The sequence below is a fragment of the Cheilinus undulatus genome, linkage group 17, assembly GCF_018320785.1.
Source record: "Cheilinus undulatus linkage group 17, ASM1832078v1, whole genome shotgun sequence".
In the NCBI taxonomy this organism is placed as follows: Eukaryota; Metazoa; Chordata; class Actinopteri; order Labriformes; family Labridae; genus Cheilinus; species Cheilinus undulatus.
Window position 1 is genome coordinate 3,496,919 of NC_054881.1, and position 27,329 is coordinate 3,524,247.

At 40.5% G+C, this 27,329-nt stretch overlaps 1 protein-coding gene across 2 annotated transcripts; it reads right to left on the reverse strand.

Moving 5' to 3' along the window:
- Positions 1 to 4,452: 4,452 nt before the first annotated feature.
- sept5b (septin 5b) lies at positions 4,453 to 26,250 on the reverse strand. Of its 2 annotated transcripts, none has more exons than XM_041810814.1 (12): positions 26,152 to 26,250; positions 26,005 to 26,015; positions 20,150 to 20,240; positions 18,200 to 18,286; positions 17,981 to 18,104; positions 14,377 to 14,511; positions 14,171 to 14,288; positions 9,623 to 9,724; positions 9,111 to 9,207; positions 8,853 to 8,988; positions 5,659 to 5,761; positions 4,453 to 5,483 (listed from the first exon to the last, which is right to left on the reverse strand). In XM_041810814.1, exons 1-12 carry the CDS (start codon positions 26,192 to 26,194, stop codon positions 5,421 to 5,423), a joined length of 1,110 nt encoding a protein of 369 aa, XP_041666748.1. In that variant the 5' UTR covers positions 26,195 to 26,250; the 3' UTR covers positions 4,453 to 5,420. The 2 variants fall into 2 exon arrangements, with proteins under 2 accessions (XP_041666748.1, XP_041666749.1); XM_041810815.1 differs by having other exon boundaries at positions 5,436 to 5,483; positions 5,634 to 5,761.
- Positions 26,251 to 27,329: the final 1,079 nt, after the last annotated feature.

Below are 27,329 nucleotides of genomic sequence, written 5' to 3' on the forward strand. Positions count from 1 at the left end.
TGCTCAAAAAAAATTAAATTGTGGCCACAATATAGCTATATAAGTATTTCCTGCGCACGTTCTACTTATTTTGTGGCCACGAATTAGTATTTTGTGGCCACGATTTAGTATTTTGTGGCCACGAATTAGTGTTTTGTGGCCATAAATTAGTATTTCATGGCCTTGAATTAGTATTTTGTGGCTACAGTTTTGTAATTTGTGGCCATGAATTAGTATCTTGTGGCCACAGTTTAGTATTTCGTGGCCACAAATTATTATTTCATGGCCATAAATTAGGATTTCGTGGCCTTGAATTAGTATTTTGTGGCCATACTTTAGTATTCCATAGCCACTAAGTAGTTTTGTGGCCACGAATTTGTATCTTGTGGCCATGAATTAGTATTTTGTGGCCATGAATTAGTGTTTTGTGGCCACAAATTAGTATTATGTGGCCATGAATTTGTATTTTGTGGCCACAATTTAGTATTTCATCGCCACGAATTAGTATTTTGTGGCCACGAATTAGTGTTTTGTGGCCATAAATTAGTATTTCATGGCCTTGAATTAGTATTTTGTGGCTACAGTTTTGTAATTTGTGGCCATGAATTAGTATCTTGTGGCCACAGTTTAGTATTTCGTGGCCACAAATTATTATTTCATGGCCATAAATTAGGATTTCGTGGCCTTGAATTAATATTTTGTGGCCATACTTTAGTATTCCATAGCCACTAAGTAGTTTTGTGGCCACGAATTTGTATCTTGTGGCCATGAATTAGTATTTTGTGGCCATGAATTAGTGTTTTGTGGCCATGAATTTGTATTTTGTGGCCACAATTTAGTATTTCATCGCCACGAATTAGTATTTTGTGGCCACGATTTAGTATTTTGTGGCCACGAATTAGTGTTTTGTGGCCATAAATTAGTATTTCATGGCCTTGAATTAGTATTTTGTGGCCCATAAATTCATGGCCACGAATTTCTACATTTCTAGCCAAAACTGAAAAAAAACTCACAAGATTTTGGAAAAGCAATGTAGATAGAAAACGTCATTCTGGTAGACTTTTAAAATACAAACCCTGTTTCCAAAAAAGTTGGGACATCATGTAAAATGTGATACAGTGATTTAGAATCCTTTTCTACCAACATTCTAAGGAGCCCCAGACATGAACTATTTTTATTTCATGGTCGCAAGTGTTTTTGCTATTTATAGTGTTGTCTCAATTTAGTCCTGAAAATAACAGCTATAAATCCTTGTCAAAATGTTTGTTTACAGCATTAGCATGGTTGCACTGCCTTGTTTTGAAAATAAGAATATAATACAGTGTAGCACAAGCTTCATGACATATTGAGGGCCATATTTTATTTAATTTAAAGAACAAAAATGGGCCGTGGGCCACATTTGGCCCCCAGGCCACAGTTTGGACGCCCCTGATCTACATAGAAACGACATCCACATTCACACATAAATGAATTCAGACATTTTTAGATGAAAACGACTGTTTAATTTAGTTTCCAGCCCATTATTACTTGCTCTTGTTTAACTGTACAACACTCATTGAACTAACATTAACATTTTGAAAAGAGCTTTACAAAATAAGTTATTACTCTTTATAACTTTAAAGCTGATTACTGGGTCTTACTACAGCTGTGACAGTTTCTTTGCAGGCATAAATGTGTCTGGACAGTCTGCTCCAGGACAACTGTGATTATTTTTAAATCCACCTCACATTCTCAGGAGTCCCATTTGTTAGATCTGCAACATCTCTGAAATAGTGAGTTATTGTATAATAATGTGTATAATATGCACAAACCCAAATACACACACTCTGAATACTATGTACCATATCTGAGACTGTTAGACATTGATTCTGTCCTTGCTTCTCTCTTTTATGATTGTTCTCTGCAGCTTTCTTCAGGAAATTCATCATTAAAAGCTCATTATAGGGATTATGACTTTACTGATAGCATCACTGAGTAAAAACTCTTTAACTCAAACAAAATGTATACATGAGCCCAAACACTCGTACAGTAGAGGCTGATGGTTTGTCACTTCTGTTGTGGTTGCTTTTTAAGCCTTCTGATTGGTTGTTTTGCAGCTGTGAATGCAAGTCTCACACTCACTTCAGCACTTTAGGTGTTAACATGACAGGCCAGCTTGACAGAAATAAGGCGGCGCAAACATGAAGGAGGAATAGAGGTTTTCTTTCACATGGCCTAAGATTATAAAATGACTACAGGTTTGTCACGTTGCAGCTGAATCACCACATGTGTTTCAGGGTTAGAATAAAATCAACACAAACTGGGGATGTGTTTGGTCAATCAGCTTAACAATCAAATGTCCAGGCTCTGCTTGGATGGCACCAAAATTACTATTCGGTTAAAGTAATGGTGCATTCAAGCACTCTTCTGTTAGGGTACAAAGAGTACCGAAGCCCTAAAGAGCAGAGCTGGACTTGTCTTAGTTAGCCGGTTGGTCGAAAGAGTTGTCACTTCCTGTGTGACACTGGTACAAACACAAACATGGAACATGTCATGTTTGGTTGTTTTTTTTGGATTTCAAACAAGCAATTTCAAGGCTGTTTTTATATTTCGTAACATAATTTCAGCGTGCAGGACCACCCCGGAGGTGCAGACCTTCCTAGGGATCAGTGGTAAAAAGGAGGGAACTGGACTGCATCATCAGGAACAAGCATGTCTCACAATGCATGTCTGCAGAGGTGTTATGTGGGCATTCGAGCATTGCCGGGCCAAATGCAAGATACTCCTTAGCGAGTACCAAAAGTAAAAGGCTATTTGATCTGTAAATGAGGACAAAGTTATAGCTAGTATGTGCCAGGTCATACTCACATAATGTATAAGGAAGAGTACCGACATGCAGGACAGACATGTGGGCGTTAGCATTAGCCATGTTCTATGAACCACCTTCACATCCTTTACCCACTATCACTGTGCTCCCTTTCAGTTTTGACCATATATGAAGCTCAGCGTTATCTCATCCAGGACACGTAGCCTTGATCAGCTGACAGCAAGCTGATTCCAATTATTGGCCCCCAGCCCCCGACCAATCACAGGTACTTCTCTAACTGCAGTCGTCCTTTTAACTATGCCGTACTTCTATCTAATCCCTGCTTGCATTATTGCTGATGCACCATGCTGCTGCTGATGGTAAAGCTACACCTCCTCCACCCCAGCCTCCTCTTTTATAGCATAAAGCTTGTTGCACCCTTATACTCAGATTCCTGCTACTATGGATTAAATGCTTTTGAACAAATTTTATATTTTTCAGTACGCATTGTCATAACTGCATCTATCCACATGAGGGTTTCTAGCCATGCACTCCCTTGAAAGTCAAAGCATGCTGCTTGAATAACCAAGTTAAACTGTAAATCCATTTGGCAAGAGAATGGGAAAATGTATGACGATAGTGTTCTTGACTGAATTCAGATTTTTTTAGGTTTAGACAATTAGACAAAATGCAATTTATAATTTGCAGCAACAGTACAAGAACATTGGTTGATTTGGGGCCTGATTACTTCCAAACAAATTTAGCAAAGGCCCAAATATTTCATGGTTCTAAAGATGATCAGGGACCAGGAGAGTGAGCATGCATTCCTTACATGGAACACAAAAATTGCAAACAACAAGCACAGCAATGATAGCCACAGTAAAGGCAGAGCATAAAGCTGGATGGACATCAGAAATGGAAGACCAACTTTCTGATTAGAGGAAAAAGCATGCGTGTTTATACGATGTGTCCTGTAAAAAAAAAATACAACAATCCAGCTGTCAAGTAGAGGAGATGGACTACATGTAGCAAGTGGCAAACAGCTAGCCACATTTAGCTAATTTACTTAAAAGTCGTGTTTGATCGCGTCAGATATGGAGTTTTGAGAGTCTAGGCCAGCGTTACTCAACTCTGCTCAACCAAAGAGCCAAAATGTTGAAAAAAGCCTTTGCAAGAGCCACAATGTAAGTGGGGAAAAGTGGCAAAAACTGATTAAAGTGGCAATAAAATTAAGTTTAAGGTGGCATATAATGGTCAAACAGCGGCAAAAAAGGAGCAAAAAAGGGGCAAAAAAGGAACAAAAAAGGGGCAAAGTAGGCATAAAATGGCAAAAAGTGGGTGAAAAGTGAAAAAACAAGGAAAAAAGTGGCAAAACAGGGCTAAAAGTTGCAAAAATAGGTGAGAAGTTCCCAAAGAAATGTGTTACAGGTGGCAGAAAATGACCAAAAAAAGTAAAAACACGGCAAAAAAATGAGTAAAAGTGACTAAAACGGGCAAAATTGTGGGAAAAATGGTCAAAAAGCAACAAAGAGTTGCTGAAATATTGAAAACAGTGGCATTTAATGGCAAAACGCAGCTAAAATTGGTGAAAAGTTGCAAAAAAAGGGAAAAATGCAAATAGTAAAAAGTAGGATAAAAGAGGCAAAAAAAACTGGTGGCAAAAATGGGATAGAAGTAGTAAAAATGGGCAAAAATAAATGGCAAAAGGGGGCTTAAAGCAGTCAAAATGGATTAAAAGTGGCAAATAATTACAAATAAGGGCGATGGAAATATACAGACAAAAAATAAAAGTTGATAATTAAAGCCAACCGTATTAACGTGGGGATTCAAACTGATTAATGTGACTTGTAATGGATAATTTCTGAGGTCATAGTTTCCCTTTATAAAGGTTTTCTGGGGGAATAATATTTCAAATTAAGACATAAAAGAGCCACAAATCATCACTAAAGAGCCACATGTTGAGTATCACTGGTCTGCACTCTGGCTGTTGGTTAGGATAAGATTTTAAAAATCTTTGAGTGTGTTGCCAGCTCAGAGTATCACTGTCCCTGCCATTGAGACTTTGCACTAGAAAAACATGGATTCATGCTTTTCTGTTTCACTCTGCAATGGTATCTTTAAGTGAGCAGTGTTAGCAGATCCAAGGAGCTAGAACTCCATAACCCACATCTGTTGGCTCGGCATTACCATGAAAGGCTATATAACTAGCACTGATGCTTGGAACACCCATCAGAATGTGCAAAACACCACCAAAACTAAAGCTGCAAACCACCAGCTTCTTCCCAGCATGTGTATCGCTCCTCACATACAGCATACTCACACATCAGTGCATCTACTACCAAAGAAAAGAGGCTAAGGTGCTTCAGTCTCATTCAAGTCTACTGTGGTTTAAAGGTAACAAAGTGCAGTCTACTCTCTATTGCCTAACTACAACTCACTTGGCTAACGACTGTATAAAAAACATTTAAATAAAGTAAAATTACGTCTTCCAGCATGCTGTCATTCAATGATTATTACTTTGTGAGTATTATTCAGAGAATCTGGTGACTATTTCCTCCTTTCACCGCCTGTAGTGATTGATTTTAAAGGTTTCAGGCAGTGTTATGTTTGATTTCCTCTCCAGAATAAATATGAACAGATGTAACGCTGTCCGAGGTCACAGGTCCTGCTCATGCATCTGCTGCTGCATCTTCTGGAGCATCTGCTGCATCCTCCTCAGCTGCACAGAGAGAGAGAGAGAGAGATAATGACAAGACAAAGAGACAGGAAACAAGAGGGGATCAGAGACGGATTACATAATCCCACATATGGGTCATCATTTTAAATCAGCATCTTGGTTATGTAACACCTGCTGCCGTGCATTATTCACCATTTCGGGTTTATTACAGACTCACTTCTTCATCTTTCATTTTGATGAGTTTCTCCGTCTCCACGTCCGGTGTGGACAGAGGTAGGATGGGGATGGGGCTTTCCACTCGCTTATCTGCATTCATCTTACTGTGAGGGGAAACAGATAAACATGATGGATGACAGCAGGGGGGGCACTTTGTTTCTCTGCAGAGGGAAAATCAGCTTCAAGAGACTCAGATAAACAAGATTTCATTCCTCTAAGTACCTTTTAAAAGCCACCGTTAGAAAAGTTGTTTGACTAATACACTTTCTGATCAAATTTAGAGTAAAAAAACAAATCCATGCAGATTATAAAATGATTACAAGCAATAAATCTCAGTGTTTACTTTATCATTACTGAGCCTCCCAGGATAAGCCAGAATTTTAAACTAATGTGTTATAACAATAATGCAAATAAAAACAAATATACATTTGCTTCAGTACCACAGCAACAAAAAATAGAAGTCGTAAGCATATCAATGGGATAGAATTTGTGCCACTTTTTAACCACTTCTGCCACCATTGTTCAACAATTTAGCCTCTTTTGAAATTTTTTCTATCAGATTTTAACTATTTTCATCCCCTTTTTTAAATAAAATGGGTGATGACTATTTTATTGCCTCTGTTAACCCATTTATGCAACTTTCAACACATTTTTCCACTTTAAAACACATTTCTGTTACTTTTAAATCCCATTGCACCACTTTTCCAGACCGTTTTTTGACATTTTCAGCTATTGTTGCCTTTGTGACACATTTTTTACCCCTTTCAACACTCTCTCCACCCATTTTGCTCATTTCAAACACATTTCACTATTTGTTCCATCCATTTTTACCATTTTGAACCAATTTTTGCCACTTGTAACTCATTTTTACCACTTTTTCTGCCTGTTTTTGCAACTTTGATTCGTATTAGTGACTTTGCACCTATTTATTGACTCTTAACAAAATTTGTTGTTGTTGGGATTTATTGATGATATCAGTGCATGTGTGTTGGATCAGTAGCTTTGGTGCTAGAATCTTTGCTAATGGTTTTCTCATTTTAGCACTGAAAGTGTGTCATGCTATTGGGATCTGATGTTGAAAAGATTTAATTGTAGTACTTTTTAACCACTTTCACTGCTTTTTTCTATTCATTATTGCCACTTCTTATTGCCACGTTCAACTGATTTTTGCCCATTATTGACATTTCTGCCCCTTTTTTTTTCTTTTTTGCTACTTGTATCCAGTTCTGCCTCTTTTTACCAACTTTTGCCACTTTTATTGCTCTTTCCCAAGTTTTTTGCCCAAATTTGTCACTTTCTTGATGCTTCTTGCCCATTTTTTCCCATTTTATGACCCACTGTTGCCTCTGTAAGCCCATTTATTCCACTTTTTTGGCTTTTTGCCCATTTTTGTCCACTTTCAACCTTTTTTTTGCCAACTTTTGCATGCTTTTGCCTCTTCAGCAACTTCTTTTTGCCACTTCCACCCATTAATGCCACTTCAAACACATTTATGCAACTATAACATCCTATTTCACCACCTTTTCTGTCCATTTTTGTACACTTTTAACCCATTTTTGCATTTTGTTGCCACTTCTTGTCCATTTTTGCAACTTTTGCAACGTATTTTTGCCTCTTTCACCCATTGATGCCATTTTTTCCACTTTTGCCACAATTATGCCACTTTTAAAATCCCATTTCAGCACCAATTTCCATCCATTTTTGCCATTCTTAACCTATTTAATACTGTTTTAAGGTAAGAGGTTTTAATTTCCAAGAAGGCTATATATTACAGCATAGATAAATTAAAAACGTATTGGTATCTTTAATATATATATATATATATATATATATGGTTATCCCAGATTAACTTTACAATGGTCCCTTGGGCACCCAGGTTGGCAAGGCCCCAGAAAGCGCTCCCCTTCATCCCCCTTATGGGTGGCCTTGGTAGGTGTTACACTAATATCAATACTGTCAGACCCATGCATTGTAATGTAGTGCACACATGCACACACAAAGTATGACTGATGTTGGTAAAGCAGAGTGATATGTGACAGACAGCAGCTCAGTCTGAGTCCTGTCATCTGCATGTTTCGCTCTGACAGCAAAAAGCAGCCAGGTAACGAGCCAAACGCCACCTGTTTGTGTCAGCATGAGTAACGTAAGGCCCAGTAATGAGGTCAAATGTGTGTTCTTTCCCTTTCCAAGTTTGATGCCTGTAATAACAGTAACTTACAGCGAGTGTCCTTGCTTTGCAAAGCGTCTCTGCCAGCATGTCTGGAGCTTTAACACAAGCTGTGAGCTGCAGCAATCGTTTTATAACAGCGTAGACAGCTGTTTAAAGGTGTTTTTAAACTGATGACTTTTGTTTTAAGTCCATGATGAGTCAAAGCAGTAAATGTGTTGAACAAGGTCGGAGAGGCAGCTGCAAACACAGCAGTACAAGTCCACAGCTGTCATTTTGTTGGAGTGCTTTTACACCATTGCATGGATACGGAGTTCTGTGGATCCTTGAAAAGTCTAAAAAAGTCTGACTTTTTTGCAGTGAAAAGGTATTAAATTTTAGAGCCCACATTGATAAAGGCGTGTCTTTAACCAGTTGTTGTTTTCTAGCCACCAGTATACAATCTAGATTATTCCTTTTCTGCGTATATGTTTGTTAATGGCATTCATGCTACAGCACTGCTGCCTGTATAACCCGTGAGTCATCCCTACCCCCTCAGTGGGCTGAGAGGATCCTTCAGTGTTCGAGAGACATTAGCTAAATACTTTAGGAACAAAAGAAAAACTAATTCAGCCACAAATTGTGAACACCCACATACGGAAACGTGGGGTTTGAGACACAACAGCAGGAGAGAAATGAAACTTAAAACTACAGGAGCAGTTACAAAGAAATGAACACAGAGAGACTAATAAAATCATTTTTCTGTGATCTTATGCTCAGACATTTATGCTTTCAGTATGCTGATGGCATACTGAAAGCATAAATCTCTCTGGTTTTCTCTAACTGTGCACATTTCTGTGTAAATGAGGTAGAACTTCTACCCTGGATTTAGCCTCTCAGGTTACACTCAGGCTGATATAATCTTCTGGTTGGAGTAGGTCAGAGAAAGTGATTTTAATGAGATACTAATCCGACATCAAGCTGTAAAGTCAGCCTCAGACACAAACAGAACAGCAAACATGACTGTGGTTCTGTTTGAATGTAGGTACCTGGTCATGTTCTGGATGCACTGGGCTCTGTAGTTCTCATAGTGACTGTCTGCAGTGATGTCCTTCAGGTCGTGCATGTGGGTCCTGATCAGCATGGTCCTGAGCTTCACAAAGTCGCAGTGGGACGGGTTCTCCACTGTAAAATACAGGAAGAGATTAACATCAAAGCTGGGCGGTCACTCTTTATCGGTGTTTTCATGGAGGGTTAAAAATAGCCGCAGAGAGATGAGATAGACGGCTGCAGCAAGGGATTCCTACCCTCCACTATTCCCCACGGATACAGCCTCCCTCGCACTCTCTGACCTCGAGCTTCCACCACCGTGTTACTGCCAATCACTGCAAACGGAGTGCTCTCCTGCGTCACAGAACAACGTCAAAACAAGGAGGATTCAGATTAAATAAAAATGGGAACAATCAGCTGTAAAAGCACTGCTGACATCCTGGATTCATCATTGCTGGTGTCAGTGAAATGCATGAGGGTAGTCTAAAGAAAATCACTCATCAGAGAGATAAGGATTTAATGCACTGGTTTCCATTGATTCCATTGCATGCAGTGGAAAGAGCAATTTTAAAATTCAACTAACAAACTTTATCACAAATAGAAATTTTAAAATTGCTCTTGAGGGGAAAAAATCACTTCAGCAAGAGTAAAACTGGTGGAGCTGCAGAGATTTTTTTCAGCATTTTCTCTCCTTAAATGCAAACACCAAACTGCACTCTAGCATTATCCAAAATGTAATTTGGACCGATCGTATGAGAATGGCGCTCACCTTCAGCTCTTTATCCTGCCGCTTGAACTCCTCGTCCTCATCGGAGTCACAGTCAGGAAACTGGTAGATCTTTATCCCGTATTTATCGATCTCCTCCCTCAGCTGGAACAACGTACAAACAGGGGATGTGGTGAATAACAGCAGAAACACACGAACGCTTACACCCTCCCACTGAGTGCTAAAATTTATCAGGAAGCTTTACAACTCAGTCCAAAACTGAGTCATCCGATAATAAACTGAGCTGGAACTAAAGCCAAACCTACACATGAAGCTCACAACTTATTCAAACACTTTTCTAAAGCAATACTCAACTTACAAGTCTGTATTCATCTCTTCATCTCTTCTCTTACCAAACTTTACAGAGAATTGTCCCCCAGTGGAAATCTTAGTATTCTGGTGGAATTGTGCAAATCCATCAAGAAGGGGCCCCACAGAGGCCCCAAACATATTATCGGAGACTGGATAAGAGCTACAAACATGAAAATTTGTACACTTATGTATCATGATTAGACAAAAAAAATAGTCTCTTGAGGCCATCCTCTAAAATGCACAGGAAGCACACTATAGCAGCTAAGTGTCAAATTGGCATTTTTAGACCATTAACAAGTTTTAGGGATTTCATCCGATTGTCTCCATCATTTTTTTGCTTATACTAGACAAGCTGGAGATCTTAAGTTGTGAAAACTGTGAGTTTTCACCATAGGGCAGGGACGTGACCGGAGCCCAAACTTGGACCACTTTTTTGCACATTTTTTTCAGTAAAAATACACCAATAATGCCATATAACTTTTTAATGCTTATGTCAATCATCACCAAACTTCACAGGGATGATCACACATCAATCCTGAATAGATTCATGCATCAATAAGAAAATGTTGTCACAGCGCCCCCTTCTGACAATTGAACATTTCTGCCACTGATTTTTTTTTCAAATATCCCTTTTAATATTCAGTCCCTGCACACCATTCAGCCTAGGCTTATAATTTTGGTCAGCATATTGGTCATCATAAGACCTAGAAAAAAGCCTCTTGGACCCATGCCCAAATCCAAACAGGAAGACATGCTTTGGTTGAGGGCTCTTCAATACTGCATGCAGCCGTATTATACAAAAACTACTTAGTTTTTTGGTAAAAAGATTAAACAAGCACAAGCTTAAACCAGATATAATCCTGTTATATTCTAACCTGACATGCCAGAAAGACTGTGAAAACAATGCTTAAAGCTTAAAGCTCTTTTGTCCTGCTTCAGCAGGATTTTGTGAGAGTTATGGGGTGGTGGTTAGTTGTTGTGTCAGTGGTTGTATACAATGGCTGCTAGTGGAGTGATTAACTCTGACGTAGCCACAGCGGCAGGTTTGTCAGAACTGGACATTTATTTATAAAAACAAGGGCAGAGAGCACTGCTGAAAGCTTTTCATGACAAAAAGATGTTGTTGCTCTTCTCCCAGTCTGCTTCATCATGGGTTTGCAGTCATTACAGGTAAGGTTTGCCAGTGTATCCGATGGCTGTTGCTGCAGTAGCTGTAAGCTCGGATGTAGCTGTAAGAAAGCAGCAGTTTAATCGAAACTAGACCACATTTCTCTTTTAAACAAGAGCATAGAGTCACACTAAAAGCTTGTCTTGGCAGAGATGTATCTGCACGTCTCATGACCGGCCTTGAGATTGATTTTATTTACTGTGGAGCTCAACCATTCACAACTACAGCAGCGGTAGCCTGACAGTGCAGCAGCTCTGCACGCTTACAACCTTATTTTGTCTTGTCACTCTGATTGGCTTGTCATGAATGTAACAGACAGAATGCCCTCTGAGTCGCTTTCTATGGAAGCTTTCCCAGATGAATGTGAAATATATCCGTGCAGTAGATATTTGGAACAGTCTATATGGCAGGTCAGGTAAGTTTTGTTGCTGTTTGAAATGTGAAAACCAGACAGGAGATCTGACCTCAACATCTGTGTGTGAAACTTCACTGACATCAGTCAGTCCTGTCTGACTTCACTCGTACACTAAGAGCGCTCAGGTCTGCACAACCAACGGACTGTATGGTGTGGCCACATGAACCATGTGTGACAGTCATGATTCAGTCACACATTCCACCACGACTGCTAGAGTCTGCAGAAGACTGCACAGTGTAGGCCTGGGTTTATGTGATTTAACTGAAGAGGTGTATGTGTATACGAGAACCCCTGCATAATTCGAGGCTGAAACCGAGAGCTTGGCTAGTTAACTGTTAGCTAGCAGGATCACCTACTCCACATGGTGAAAAATATAAACTTAAAACAAAAAGTAAGGGAAATTTGTTTTTGGTACATTATTTCTTTGTTGTAACAATGCTTCTTGGTAATAAATCTTATACCGTTGGAAAGCCTGTTTATTACCCTTTTAAATGATGCCACATTTGTAAGGACCATGCATTTGTGGGATGAGCAGCAGAGCTGAGTATGTGGGTTGCACCCATGAAAAATGTGCCAAATCTTCTCTGCCAATGCCAAACAGCTGATTCTGCCATTGACTCTTGTTTGGTGTTTGGTGGATTGGATGATTGAAGTTTCAAGAAACAAGACATACTGACAATTCAACAATTTATTCATTTAACAAACAGGAGCCTCAGTAGTGTGTGGAAGAACCATACACAGCCACAACAGCCTGGCTCCTCCTCCTCATGTTGGTCACCAGCCTGGTCACACACTGCTGTGGGATGGTATCCCATTCTTCAACCAGCATTTGTCGCAAGTCAGCCAACGTGGTTGTGTTGGTCAGTCTGGCACCAACAGCACACCCAAGCTGATCCCACAAGTGTTCAATGGGGTTAAAGGTCAGGACTGCTGGCAGGACATTCCATCCTCTCCACTCCCAGATTCTGGAGGTAGTCTCTGATAAACCCCGCTCTGTGGGGGTGAGTGTTGTCATCTTGGAGGATAGAGTTCTTGCTGACAGGGTGAGAAAACAGTATTCTTGGGGTGTTGTCTTTTTGGGACGCCCACTTCGTGGCCTGTTTCTGACATTCCTTGTTAGATAGATCTTGGCCTTTAGTCTGGAGATGGTACTAGGGTTCACTCCAAACAATGCCACAACTTGGTTTCGTGGAACACCAGCTTGAAGTTGCCCAACCGACGGGCCCTATCCAGATCAGTCAAACATGGCATGCCAATTCTTGAAGCAGGCATCTACTGACCACTGTAGCAGGGCCCATGCTCACAGGTGCTGCCAATCAGGCACCTGATTGGCAGCACCTGGGGGTACCAGAAGCTCAAAACAAGAGTCAAAAGCAACAGCAAAATAAGCTGTTCGGCATTGAAGAGAGGATTTGGCATATTTTTTATGGGTGCAACCCACATACTCAGCTCTGCTGCTCATCCCACAAATGCATGATCCTTACAAATGTGGCATCATTTAAAAGGGCAATAAACAGGCTTTCCAACAGTTTAAGATTTATTACCAAGAAGCATTGTTACAACAAAGAAATAATCTACCAAACAAAAATTTCCTTACTTTTTGATTTAAGTTTAGTTTTATGTGATGTAACGGCGTGGTTTGCTGAAAGCAACATGCAGGAAATTAGTTCCAACAGTTTTACTTTCAGACAGATCCCAAAAACAGACAACTGGGGAGACTCGTATTACAGAGTTTGGTGTAAAAAGACCTCTGTTACCATAGCAATATCATCAGTCAAAGGACAAAAAAGGGAAATGGGAAAATTTAAATTAATCTTAATAAATTTGAAGAAAATTTGATTTTATTTAACAGAAGTTAAAAAAAACATGCCTTTTTAATTTCATGTTGTTGCATTATCATTATTGTCAACTAAAGTTGTTTCCAATAAAAAACAAGAGCTGCTCTAAAAAAATTTCAATTAGCTTTGATCAAAGGGAAGGATTGCCATATATGGGCATATATAGTGGTATTATTAGTAGTATTTTTTATTTATTTATTTATGTTCTTTATAAGTCTTGTTATTTCATCTAATTACTCTTATTTTTCTTATTATGCATTGATTATTTGTGGAATTATGTAATATGCAAAATTATATTATGTGTAAATATTTAATGCATTTTTATTTTTTACACTACTTTGGCAATAACTGATCTGTTCATGTCATAAAGCAAATTGAAATTGAAACTGAAAATTGAAATGATGAATCTAAGAACAATATTTCCTCTTTTTTTAAATAATTCTAAATCATGAACATTATTTGGTGTTTGTGTGATTTTTAATACATCAGCTTGAATCAGAACACTAAGCTTAGAATATCAGTGAATAAAAAAAGGGGAAAAGATTTAAAATAACAGCACTGGATCCTTTCCTTTTAAAATTTAGTCACATATATTGCATGTGAGTAAATGCAGGTCATTTTGTGAATAATTTAGCACAGAGGTAGATTAAATCATTAAAGACCAGCAGCAAAGAGAAATGCTGAGCAGATTGAAAGGTCACAGCATAAATCCAGCTTTAACTGTGAAAATATAAAGATGTCAACACTGTTCAGAAGAAGAAGGTGGAGCATTTAAATCCTAGAGACATGGATTATTTATCAATTTTTAGTGGTGTTACCCGTTCTTTTAGCTTCTTGATCTCCGTCGGAGTGAGACAGTCGGCTTTAGAGATGAGGGGAACCACGTTGACTTTGTCCTGCAGCGCCTTCATGAACTCAATGTCGACTGGACGGAGCCTGCAGGAGGACATGAACTTTACTGAGCTTCTCTGTGCATGCATATGCATGATTAAACATCATATTAGCCAAATATAACAGATGTTACCCATGTCCAAACGGAGGTATGAAGTAGAGGCAGCAGTGGACTCTGTTGTCCTGGATGTTCTTCCTGTTCAGTCCACTCTCGTCTCTGAAGTATTGTTCAAACTGCTGGTCGATGTAGTCTGTGACCGCCCTCCAGCTGTGAAACACACAGAAACATCTGTGGATATTTATATGATCTTACAAATCAGATAACTGCTATTTCAGAGACTTTGAACCAGTCGGGCCCTGACCAGGTCCACTTCTTACACAGTCTGTTAGCAGCCATATAAACCTACTGTGACTGCAGCAGCCAAACTATGCTGTCACACTGCTCAAAACTAACATTTTCTTGATGTAAACCCACCGTCTACAGTAATGCTTGTAATGCTGTTTAATGCATCCTCATCTCTGTGAATGGAGGTCAACACGTAGAGGTCAACCTCGCCCTCAGGGATGAAGAGCTGCCTCATCCTCCCCCATCCAAAGGTATATAAGAAGAGCAGTCGATACTTATCACATTATTTATTTACCTTTATGCCGGAATATTCAATACATCTGTTCAAGCACTTTTCCTGCTGATACTCCATTTATTCTGAGGAGTTCTTTTAGCCTCAGTGACCAGGGTACGGTCTGAACAGCAGGCGATGAGGGTGTCACTGCTGAGGTGTGCAGATTAAACTCAGCAGGACAGAAACCAGACCTTATCTTTGGAAAACAGAGGTTTTTAAAGTGACATTAGTCAGCATAGTCACTTCATCTGGTTAATCAGATAGCAGCACCATGAGGGTGGCACTTTAAACCACAGCTTCAGCACACTGAGCGTACGTTTGGAGTAAAAGAGCAATGATAGTAAATCCTCATCAGAGTGTGATTGAAGAAAGGAAGTGTATCTGCACTTTAAGACTGGAATCTTTCATTGCAAGTGTTTGTTTTCTGTTCTATTGAAGATACAGTTTATGAGGTAACAGGGCGCTCTCTTGGTGTCCTCTTACTGGACGAATTTTGACAAAGGTGCCCCGTTGGTGTCCTCTAAGTGGACAAAATTTGACAGGGTGCCCTGTTGGTGTCCTCCAGGTGGACAAAAGTTGACAGGGTGCCCTCTTGGTGTTCTCTAGGTGGACTAAATTTGACATAGGTGCCCGAGGTATCCTCTAAATTGACAAAAGAAGTATCAGGAGTTCCTCGGTTTGAAGTTAATTTCACTAATCTTAACAAGGTTTCCCAGCATTTATCTATTAATGAATAAAAAACATTTAGTGCTGGTGCCCCACAACATCCAGCAGGTAACGCTTTTATATACAGTATGTTTTTGCCCCTGGCCCTTAGACATCCTGACTATTAATTCTAACAACCGTCCTTAATAATATGATGATTCCAAAAGACAAAAATCCAGGAAGCTAATTTTCTCATTACATGCCCTTCGATTCTTCATGATGTTAAATCATGAAAGTCCTTTAATCGGTTATTGTAAAATACTTAAAAACAGCAAATCATGCAGAGAAAGAATTTATAACTGCCTCACACAGTAGAGCCATCGATGCAGAGCGATTACCAATCAATACATGAGGGTCAGAGAGAGTGTGTGAAATACAATTAGAGGGATGATGAAATCAGATCAATGTTGTAGCTTTGAACCAAGCAGCAACCTCTGTTGTTGAGAAATGAAGCCAGTGTGGTGGTGCAAGAAGTGCACTTCCTGGAGTGTCCACTAGAGGCTGTCTGCAGATGTAGCAGAAGTCACACACAGACCCCATGTTACAATGTCCATGGTTACAGCCTGGTTTAAAAAAACATTTTGGTCATATGGTTCATGTCTTTGCATCTTTATTTGTAAAGATGGGTTCAATGTCACTAGCCACACCCATGCCTGATTAATGCCAACCCTGCCAGACAAGACACTCGTTAACTAGAACCTGTCTGACAAAGTGAAGTAGGCTGAGCTCTCCAACGCATCATGGCACCATCTAAAGAAATTCAAGAACACATGAGAAACAAAGTCATTGGCATCTATCAGCCTGGAAAGGCATTTCTAAGGCGTTGGGACTCCTGCCAATCATGGTGAGAGCCTTCCCAGGAGTGGTCAGCCTACCAAAATGACTCCAAGAGAGCATGGACAAATCATCCAGGAGGTCCCAAAAGAACCCAGAACAATATCTTAAGACCTGTGGGCCTCACTGACTCAGTTAAGGTCAGAGTTCATGACTCAACAATAAGAATGAGACTGGGCAACAATGGCATCCAAAGTGAAAACCACTGATGACCAAAAAGAACACAAAAGGCTCTTCTCACATTTGTCTTGAATCCCAAGATTTTTGTGAAAATATTCTGTGGACTGACCAGACAAAAGTTCTTGAAGGTGTGTTTCCCGTTCCATCTGGAGTCACACTAACACAGCATTTCATCAAAACAACATCAGACCAGCAGTCAAACATGGTGGTGGTAGTGTGATGGTCTGGGGCTGCTTTGCTTTGCTGTAATTCATGCCATCAGTTCATGACCTCAAGCTGAAGCACACATGGGTTATGGAGCAGGACAACGATCCCAAACACACCAGCAAGTCCACCTCTGACTGGCCTATGAAGGTTCTGGAGCGGTCTAGTCTAAGTCTGGACTCAAATCTGATTGAGATGCTGTGGCATGATCTTAAACAGGCTGTCCATGCTGGAAAACCCTACAATGTGGCTGAATTAAAACAATTCTGCAAGGAAAAGTGGGTCAAAATTCCTCCAGGATGGTGCAAAAGACTCATTAACGGTTACCACAAATGCTTGCTCGCAGTTGTTGCTGCCAAGGGTGGAACAACCAGTTTTCAAACTATGGTTTACTCTCCTCAACAAGTGGTAAAAAAGAACTCGTATATTTATGTCATTTTGGTCTGTAAACATCACAATGGTTAAGTTCAGACTGACTTCTCTGATCTTGGTGATTTAAATAGAATCCCTGTGCTGTATAAGGGCCAAACACTAAATAAAGATACAGTTTAATTCCATAAATAAATTTTTCTGCGGGTGTCAGGTGATGCAAACATGCATCATTTTGGAGAGATGGGAAATTAAAATGCTGAGTGCTGCAGCTCCACAAAGTGGTCAATGGTAGCTGCTTCTACACTCTTTTTGCCCTACAGGTCTCTGTGCTGGTCTCATGACTGGAGCTATGATCTGAGCTGTCAAAAATGAAAGCATTTTGGTTGCCATATTGAAAATAGTCATCACTTGTGGCCCTAATTTTGGTCATGTGTTCACAAGAAATACTAAACGTGAATATTTGCAGACTGTCTTAGTTCTTAAGCTGGTTTCAGTGTTTCAGTAGCATTTGTTTAAGATCTATAGAATCAAAGCTGAGCTAATCTAACAGTCTTCAGAGCAGATTTTATGATGAACAGTGTTAGAAAGTGTGAATGTAGCATGGTGTTTTCTTTCACTTTCATGCTGAGGAGAAGGACTGCAGAGCTTTATTTCAACGTGGGTGAGGGAGACAGAGCTGAAAAGGAAGGGTCACATAAGTGATGTGTAGGCTTCACTCAACTTAAAGCCATAGAAATCTCCCTCACTTTGACATAATCTGAAAAACAAGCTCCTAAAGCTGCCTTTAATAATCAGACTTGGACATCCTGTCTGAACGCTCACCACTCTGAGTTGTTCACAGCGTCTCCAAACCCCGGGGTGTCGAGGATGGTGAGCTTCAGCTTCACCCCCTTCTCCTCGATGTCCACCGTGTGTTTGGTGATCTCCACCGTCTGACTGATCCGCTCTTTAAGGAACAGAGACTGGTGTTTAATAAAGGTGTAATTAAAGATATGAGAATGTAGGTGCAGTATGCAGACGTGTGATTGGTCGGTGACTCACCCTCTGCATTGAGCAGCTTCCTGTCTTTGTGGAGATCTGTGAGAAAGAGGCTGTTCACCAGAGTAGATTTACCCAGACCAGACTCCCCTGTAACACACAGATACACACATTTAGAGACGAATAAATAATGTGACCTACGGATTCAGATGTTTCTGGACATTTTAACAAACTAAGGGTGAAGCTGAATTGTGATTCTCTGGAGCCATTCTCTCTAGGACTTGTCTTCTTCCTTAAAATTAAAATTCAAGCAGAGCCCAAATTTCACAGGACAAGCAGAACTTGTGAAATCTGAGATGGTGTGGAGGTGTTTGGGCAAATTACTGCCACAGAAAAAGTGCTTCCAGCATCCTCAGTTACAGCCTTTTATGCAAATGGATCTTTTAACTTGATTAGCATGCAGACGGTGGGCTGAAACTAAAAGATGAACCATTACAGAGCAAAAAAATTGAGCACAAAGTGTGACTAATTTACTAAATATTTACGCTCTTAAGCTGCCTGCAAACAGGCTGTTAGTTAGCATGCTCATGAGAAGAGACCACATGAATACCTCCCATTCTTCGGTATGTAGATGTCTGTTTTCAGCCATATGAGACCAAATGGAGCTATGGCAAGTCCACATATACTTTGCCACCTTTATCATCTTTTCTCTCATTCTTTGCATGGCATTTTAAAACAAAACCTGACAATACAGAAAGAAATAACCCAACATAACAAAGTTAACACAGCAAAACTAAGCTTATTAACTCTGTATTGGGTTTTTTAAGTTAATAACTGTATTCATACTGAAAATCAAGATCAAGCGAGCTTTTGCCCTTCTGCTCCACGGGAGGTTTCTGCCCACCCTGAGCTCACCTTAGGATACCTGCGTAACTGTTTGACAGGTGTACCGCCGCAGTCAAACTCCCCACCTGCCACTGTCCCCGGAGCGGGTCATGTCCGGGCTGGGCTGGGCACTTGACGCCATAAGCGAGAGCCCGCTCGGGGCTCGCCTCCCCACCTCACCGGGTAAGTGAAAAAAACGATAACTGGGGCGGCACGGCGGCACAGGGGTTAGCGCTGTTGCCTCACAGCAAGAAGGTCGCTGGCTCACCTCCCAGTCAGGGCCAGGGCCTTTCTGTGCAGAGTTTGCATGTTCTCCCTGTGCACACGTGGGTTCCCTCCGTGGGTAATCGGGCTTCCTCCCACCACCAAAGACATGCTCATTAGGTAAAGTGGTGACTCTAAATTGCCCATAGGTGGGAATGTGAGTGTGCCTGGTTGTCTGTCTCTATATGTCAGCCCTGCAGTTGACTGGCAACCAGTCCAGGGTGTACCCTGCCTCTTGCCGGATGACAGCTGGGATAGGCTCCAGCCCCCCTCCTGTGACCCAGAACGGAATAAGCGGTATAGAAAATGGATGGACGGATGGAAGTTAATAGCTGAGCATTTCCAGGTGAATCTGCATTGCATTGAGATATTTTTTATGACACTTTGCTGACTTTATTATAAATTAATAAATATCTTTAACAACCTACAACTCATTCTGAAACAAAAAACAACATAAAGATGCAAATAAGTGTAGAATAAAGTCCTTCACTGTGCAACTTTAATCAGTGTCAGCTGTTTTCATCATGTGATGCCACCAGAAGTATGACCTGCATCAGTACAAAAGACGAAGTAGATCAAGTGTGAACACAAAGTGCAACTATGTTTTAAATATGTTCTCCATATTATTGCCATTATATAAAGATGGATGAAGTAATAGCCGCCTGGAAGTGAAGCCAAAAGGTTTAAAGCTCCCCCTGCTGGCTGGCTGCATGTTAACAGGTAGCACAAAGTTAAATATTTTTGTCAAACTCAGACTCTGTCCCAGTTTTTCCACATATCAGTTCTTAAGGCATGTATGCATCATTGAAAATAAACTATTCCTCATCCTCTGTGGACAGAAAATAGAGATGCTTGATCACTTACCCGCTACCATGAGGGTGAAGTCGAAGCCTTTTTTCACCGACTTTCTGTGCACCTGGTTTGGCAGAGTTGCAAAACCAACATAATCTTTATCCTAAAAACACAGAAGAAAGGATTAAATCCACGCTGATGAATAAACAAGCCAAGAAAAGTGACAACTGAAGTAGTTAAAGACAAAATCAATAATTAACCTAAATTTAGTTGATGCTAAGGCTAGCCATAGCTTCATTGCACGCCACCTGACAAGCTCCTACTTATCTGCGAAGTTGTCTTTATTTCTGTGGGTAAAATACACCACATGGACAAAAGTATTAGCCACACCTGTCCATTTGCAAACATTCACCACCTTTGCAGTAGGACAGTTCATAAAATTTTATCCCTGCTGGATATTCCACAGTCAATTGTCAGTGATATGATCAGAAAGTGGAAGAGTTTAGGAACAACAGCAACTCAGACATAAATTCACCAATGCTCTGCTGATTCCATAGTTAAAGAGTTCTGAGCTTCCACTGTCACTAATGTAAAAACTAAAACTGTGCAGTGGGAGCTTCAGTAATGGTTTCCATGGCCACGTTTCTGTCTGCAGGGAGGAAACGCTCACTGACATTCTCACATGGACACGCTGACCACAAACATCGTTCTCACACTAGAACTCCTCCTTTTAACGGAGAGAGAGAGGTTTGGTCTTATAGCTTATAAATATAGGAGAAGATTGTCTGCATATCGTCTGACAATTATGACTATTAAAAGACAAAATTGACATTTATCGGTAAAACATCAGGAGATTTTATGGATGAATTGAGCCTTATTTGTCCTTCAGATGTCCTGCTACTACGTGAGGCCCAAGCAGGTCTATAGGAAGCCTTCAACAGCAGTCAAACTTTGAGCCATGGTAGCTGCTCAAAATGTGCAAAAATTGCAATGACAGTAGGAAGCCTCCCTAAAGGGGCCCCATCTTACAACATTAACTCTAGTTGTGCTGCATGGTGTAGTGTGCATTACTCCAGTGGCATTAATGTAAGTACAACTGTGCAGAGCTTCATGTTTGGGTTTCTACGGCCAAGAATCGTTCCATCCCTCATATATAATATGATAATAGCAGACCGAGGGTGTTCTGGGTCATTGCACCCTCACAGCTCAGAGCGCCGGCTCACTCGTTGTGTTAGTGGGACATTCCCATGATTCCTTTCATATTTTATTGAAGTGGCAGAGAGAGGGCTGAGTAGAGACCGAGAACATACCCTGAGGTTCTCCAAGTATTCATAATGGAGTATGGCAGGCAGCCACGGGCACAAAGAGGGGGTGGGGAGAGATAATACAAAGGCATATGTACATCTGAATACATAGAAAGAGCAGGAATAAAAGCTAAAGACAACAAACAGAAGAGGAGATAAGAGAGAGGAGACAGATGGAGCGTGAAATCAAAGTGCTTGACTCAGAGTTTTCCAATATTTCTACCCCAGGATGCTGCAGCTTTTAAAACCAAATCTAATACTGAGTGCATCGGTGTCAGTGAGGAGGTATCTGCGTATATGTAGGAGTGTGGAGAGGACTTTTTGGTATTGCTTCCATATTGACATTTTGTCTGTGGATGTGTTAGCGAGTCACTCCCACACACAGACATCAGACTGCTGGGTAACACTGAGCTGCGTCTGTGTCCGCTGCTCTGACTCAGCCTCAGCACTGCCGTCCAAATATCCAGGAAAAAAAGAGGAAGAGGAGCTGTGAAGCAGGATGAAGGCATGAAGCTGCTCGTGGGATTTTTGAAAATATAGATCTGAAAATAAAGATGCTGAGAGAAGGCGGTGAGGAGAGGCTGCATGTAGGCCATACCAGGACAGATCCGTTGGACTGTTCAGTTTTTACGCCAGAGATGACAATTAATGATTTAAAATGTCCTCTTAACTTTTCTTTGAAATGACACAGCTCAGAGGGACTTATATCACTGATTTATTAGATTATTTTAGGAAAACTTCCCACTCTATGACGATATTACTTAATGTGCATGTATATTTCCTTTATTTCTTGATATTTTTTGCACTTTAAGACTGAAACATCATGTTAGTTAACGCATATATCACAGCATTGTGCAAATATCAAAGTTAATTTGAACAGTTAAATGGTAGAAAATAAATCAAGCATGTTTTTAAAGAAAATTTTCACTATTTAGTTGCAAAACTGCAAATATTTATCAGATTCAAGCTCCTCCAATAGCAGATTCTGGCACATTTACTTGTTGTTAATTGCCGTAAACTGAATATTTTTAAAATCATCGATGGTGGACAAGAAAAACTACCAATTTGTTGACCCATTGCTTTTTTTGTGTTATTTACAAGCATTTTTTCACTATTTCTGATATTGCAATTAGCCAAGAGAATAATAGTTGCATTAATCTGCAGTGAAAACACTCACGTGATTGAGTTTGTCTTATGAATTATTTTGCCAACTTTTCATGGAAGATCTATAACTCTTCCATTAAGTGCAAAACCTACACATGCTTTTATGGCTGTATGCTTGCACTATGAAACAGAAATGTTTCTGAAGTTTTCTGGATCATTTTAAACTCTTGACAAGCAAAAGGTTCACTCTAGCTAACCAGGAAACAAATGATAACTAACAGATGCTGACTGATAACCAGAGGCGCCAGCTGGACTCCTTTGAGCCTGGGGGCCACCAGGAGGCCAGAGCAGTACGGGACGAAGACTGACCCAGCAAAGTGCAGAACTGGTGACCTTGCAAAGCAGATGGATACGCCCGTTTCCTTGTTTTTCATTGGCGAATCCATCTTGCAAAGTTCCCATCTGAACCGTTTGGGCCTGGTTAGAAAGTGACAGGACCAATCGGCGATGAGGGGCAGTACCTTCAGGCTCGGCGGAGTCGTGACATAAACAAGCAGCAGCAAGAGGCCGGTGCAATTATGGTGGACGAGATTAGCATGGATGCTGCTAAAGCACCAGTTTTATCAGAACTTGATGACATTTCTTCATTAAAAGAAGAACAAAGAACAGCAGTGAGTTGTTTTCTTTTCAAAAACAACAAAAGTCGAGTACTGACATGTCTACGGTCGCCATGTTTCCCGTTATTCCTTGGTAGCTGCACACGCGCAGCTCAATAGCGGCTACGTCACATGTTTTGTCGCTCTGATTGGCCCGTAGAGATGTGACAGAACGTTCATCCAATCACACTCCAAGTTTTTCTCACAGCCTCTGCCTTTTCCCAAACATTTCCTTTTGAAGCTTTCCCAGATGGATGTGAAACACATCCATCTGGCGTGTCAGGTTACAGAACTGCGAAATGCTCCCATAATTGACCCGACCTTTAAACTCCAGGGAGATGGATATGAGTCATGCAACATGCAAGTTGTGCAAAGACAACACAACCAACCTTCATCTACACATGACAAGACCAGGCTAATTAGTAGTTAGCATTAGCAGCTAAGCTGGTCACACTGGGCCTGGACTTTTATGCTTTATTTTAGCAACGCACGATATTTTTGGCCTGATACCAGTATCGGCAGATATGAACATTTCTGTTGATGTTTACAGTGGATATTCTAGTCATGCATGTCAGCAGAATAAATCCTATACTGGCCTCAAATATCAGCAAAACGTGCAACTCCTCCATCAATGGTTGTCTTGAGTGCTGCTCCTAAGGAGGCCCAATGAGCCTGGAAGATTCTGACTCAGCCTCTCTTTGCACACTTGGGGATTTTATGATAAAAGCTTCATATTAGTGATGGATAAATTAAGTTTGGAATTATCATCTATCGGAAAAAAAACAGATTTCGTGAATCCCTATTAGTAAAGACTTGAGCTGTACAGCGTGGCAGATAACCAATTCTTCAGGCAGCTGTTCAATGAGTGAGTAATGCTGCCTAATCCCTACTAAATACAGATGAAATACAAAAACACACTCCTGCAAATACAAGTGGACTTATTGTAAAGTGAAACAAGAGCAGAATGCATTTGCATAATAGCTCAGTGATTATGAACAGGGGCGTAGCTAGGGATTTAAGGCCCCTGGAAAGAATATTACAGAGGGGCGGGTGCCCCCAGTGTTGTATTTTACTCTGTTTCAGTGATACTCAATGTGCAGCTCTTTTGTGATGAATTGTGGGTCTTTTATTTCTCATTTGAAATATTATTCCCCAGAAAACCTTAAATAAAGGGAAACTTTGACCTCAGAAATGATCCATTGAAAGTCACACTAATCAGTTTGTTTCCAGCACTTCTACAGCTGGCTTTAATTGTCAACTTTTAAATTTGTCTGTATATATTCATTGCCCTTATTTGCATTTTTTGTCACTTTTAATCATTTTTGCTGCATTGAGCCCACTTTTGTGACTTCTTTTGGTCCAGTTTTTGACTCTTTTATCCTGCTTTTTACTATTTGCAATTTTTTCCCATTTTTGCCACTTTTTTACACATTTAAGCTGCCATTAAATGCCTCTTTATTCCCAATTTTTTGCCACTCTTTGCTGTTTTTGCCCATTTTCCCACCTTTGGCTGCCTTTTGCCCATTTTAGTCACTTATCTACGGAGCCCGGGAGGTGACATGAACTTTTTTTTTATAAATACGCACGTTCAATTTAGTATCTCGTACGTGCGATTTCTCAGTATCTGCACGAGAATAAAACGCGCGTGCAAGATACTAAAACGCACATATGAGATACTAAATCACATGTACGAGATACTAAGTCACGTACGAGATACTAAGTCGCACATACGAGATACTAAATCACACGTACGACATACTAAATCGCATGTACGAGATACTTAAACACACATACAAGATACTAAGTCGCATATGGGAGATACTAAATTGCACGTACGAGATATTGAATCGCACATGCGAGATACGAATAAAACACACGCACGAGATAATAAAATGCACGTGCGAGATACTAAATAGCACGTATGAGATACTAAATTGCACGTGCGTATTTTTTTTTAAAAAAAAGGTTTATGTCACCTCCTGGGCTCTGTACTTTCCACTCATTTTCTGTCATGTTTTTACTACTTTTGACCATTTTTGCCACCTGTAACACATGTTTTCTCACCCACATTTTGACACTTTCTGTCCTTTTTTGCCACTGTTTCTCCCCCATTTTTGTCACTTTTCACCCAATATTTGTCTTTTTAAGCTGATTTTGCCCCCTTTCACCTTTTTTTGCTGCTCTTTGACCATTTTTTCCCATTTAACATATTTTTATTTCCACTTTAAACCATTTTTTTCCACTTTTCACCACTCAGATTGTGGCTCTTGCAAAGGTATTTTTCAACATATTGGCTCTTTGGATGAGCAGGGTTGAGTAATGCTGGAGGGCACTTTGGCACGCGTTTTGGCTCTCGAGGGCACTTTAGCGTGTTTTGGCTCCAAAGAGGGCACTTTAGCGCGCGTTTTTCAACAATTGGGCCACGAGGGGGGGCGACCCCCCCCCCCCCCGTACATCACTGTTAACAGATATTCAGTTTACTATCATAAGTAGGAATTGAAGTCACATTTGTGTAGATGGAACTAAAAGATCTGACATTATTTGCTCTGAAATGACTGGGCTGTTCAGTCTCAGGTCATCTTTGTGCTTTAATCATGACTCCAGATGTGCACAGATGTTTAAATGAAAATGAATGGATCAGGATGAGTTTAATTCACTAGGATTTAAATGAATCATTTTGTAGTAGTAATGGGTCTACGCTGAAAGAGAAGCAGACAAAGGAGGGCAGCCTGGCAGGACAGAGCAGGGTCACTGTGAGCTCCACAGCCTCCAAAACAAAGGGATGAGAGTGGAGCCCAGCGGGGGGCTTTTATTTTGGAAGAGTAATCCTCTCTCACACACGTTAGTCTGCTGCGTGTCTTACCTCTGCATCCTCTGTGTCATCAAGTCAGATTCCAGCAGTCCGTGGATCCACATCACAGCCGGAGGCAGCACGAATAAAAGCATCGATAATTGATTAAATCATCAGCTGAGTCGCGCGGCGCCTCATTAATCACCTGCACGCGCTTACCTGTCCGTGGCGCGCGGCTCCTGTACCTGCTGTTGGCCGTCATTTCTGGACACGGTTGGTGGGAAATGCGTCCAAACTGAATGAAAGGGGCGGGTCTGCAGCCGCTTCAATTTAGGGCTACACAATCTGGGGGGATATTTCACCGCTACAGCAACAGGAAAGGGACAAAAAGGGAGTCTGTATCTGCCGGAAATCAACCCCAATAATCACAAAAAAATCCTCAGTATTTATGATTTTCTCGTCCCATCCTTCACAGCGGCCCGTCTTCATGCACACAGACTGATTCAGTCATGGTAATATGATTTATTGTGTGGAAAATGGTTGTAGTTACCTCCATGAGCCGGGAGGGGGCGGTATTACTCCGCTCTAGCTTTCTTCATGGATTTAACTGAACTCTGGGGGATGTTCAGAGACTTGGAAATTGCTTTTACTTTTCAATAACCTTTTCTCTGAGTTTCTTGGGTGTTCTTTTGTCTTCATGGTGTTATGGTAACCAGGAATACTGGTGAACCAGTGACTGGACCTTCCAGACACAGGTGTCAGTCTTAAAGAGGGTGAATATTTATGCAGTCACCCTTTTTTACAATGCAGATTTTTCTTAAATTGACATTACTTAGTAGAAATCTGTTGTCAGTTTGACATTCAAGACGTTTTTTTGTCATTTTTTGGGGGGGAAAAGCCAAAATATATTGATCACGATTGATTTATAAAATCAATAAAAGTGTAAAATAATCAAAGAGGGTGTTAGGACTGGTACATGTTGGATAAATGCTGTGTTTGAGGAGACAATGAGCAGTAGTAGAGTGTTTATGTGAAGGTCAGACTATTATTGTTTAATGCAAACAGTCTGGAGGATGCAGAGGAAGACAACATGAATGTTTTTGGAAGTAAATACTTCTTGTTGATGTCTGCACATTAAATGTTTATGCACATTTTAAAAATAGGGCATGGTGGATTCATGCAAACAAACATGATGTGCAAAAGACAAATCAAAAGCTTGGATTTTAAACTTTAGATGTGAAGGTTATAGAGGGACATGGATAGAAAGATGTGCTCGATTCTGACTGGATAAATCACGTGTAACAGCAACCACTTAGTGGCATAGGACCGGAAACAGAGGCCTGGATTCAGGATTATAGAGACAGGTTTTTGTTTTTCTGTCTTCTGTCAGCTTTTTA

Bases quoted from the DNA above. Each gene is read 5' to 3' on its own strand.
- sept5b (XM_041810814.1), bottom strand. From the start codon at position 26,194: ATGACGGCCAACAGCAGGTACAGGAGCCGCGCGCCACGGACAG. The intron at 18,105-18,199 runs GTGAGTCACCGA...TGTTCCTTAAAG, and splicing joins GAAGCTGCTCAATGCAGAGG to AGCGGATCAGTCAGACGGTG. The intron at 14,289-14,376 runs GTAACATCTGTT...GTCCTCCTGCAG, and splicing joins ATACCTCCGTTTGGACATGG to GCTCCGTCCAGTCGACATTG.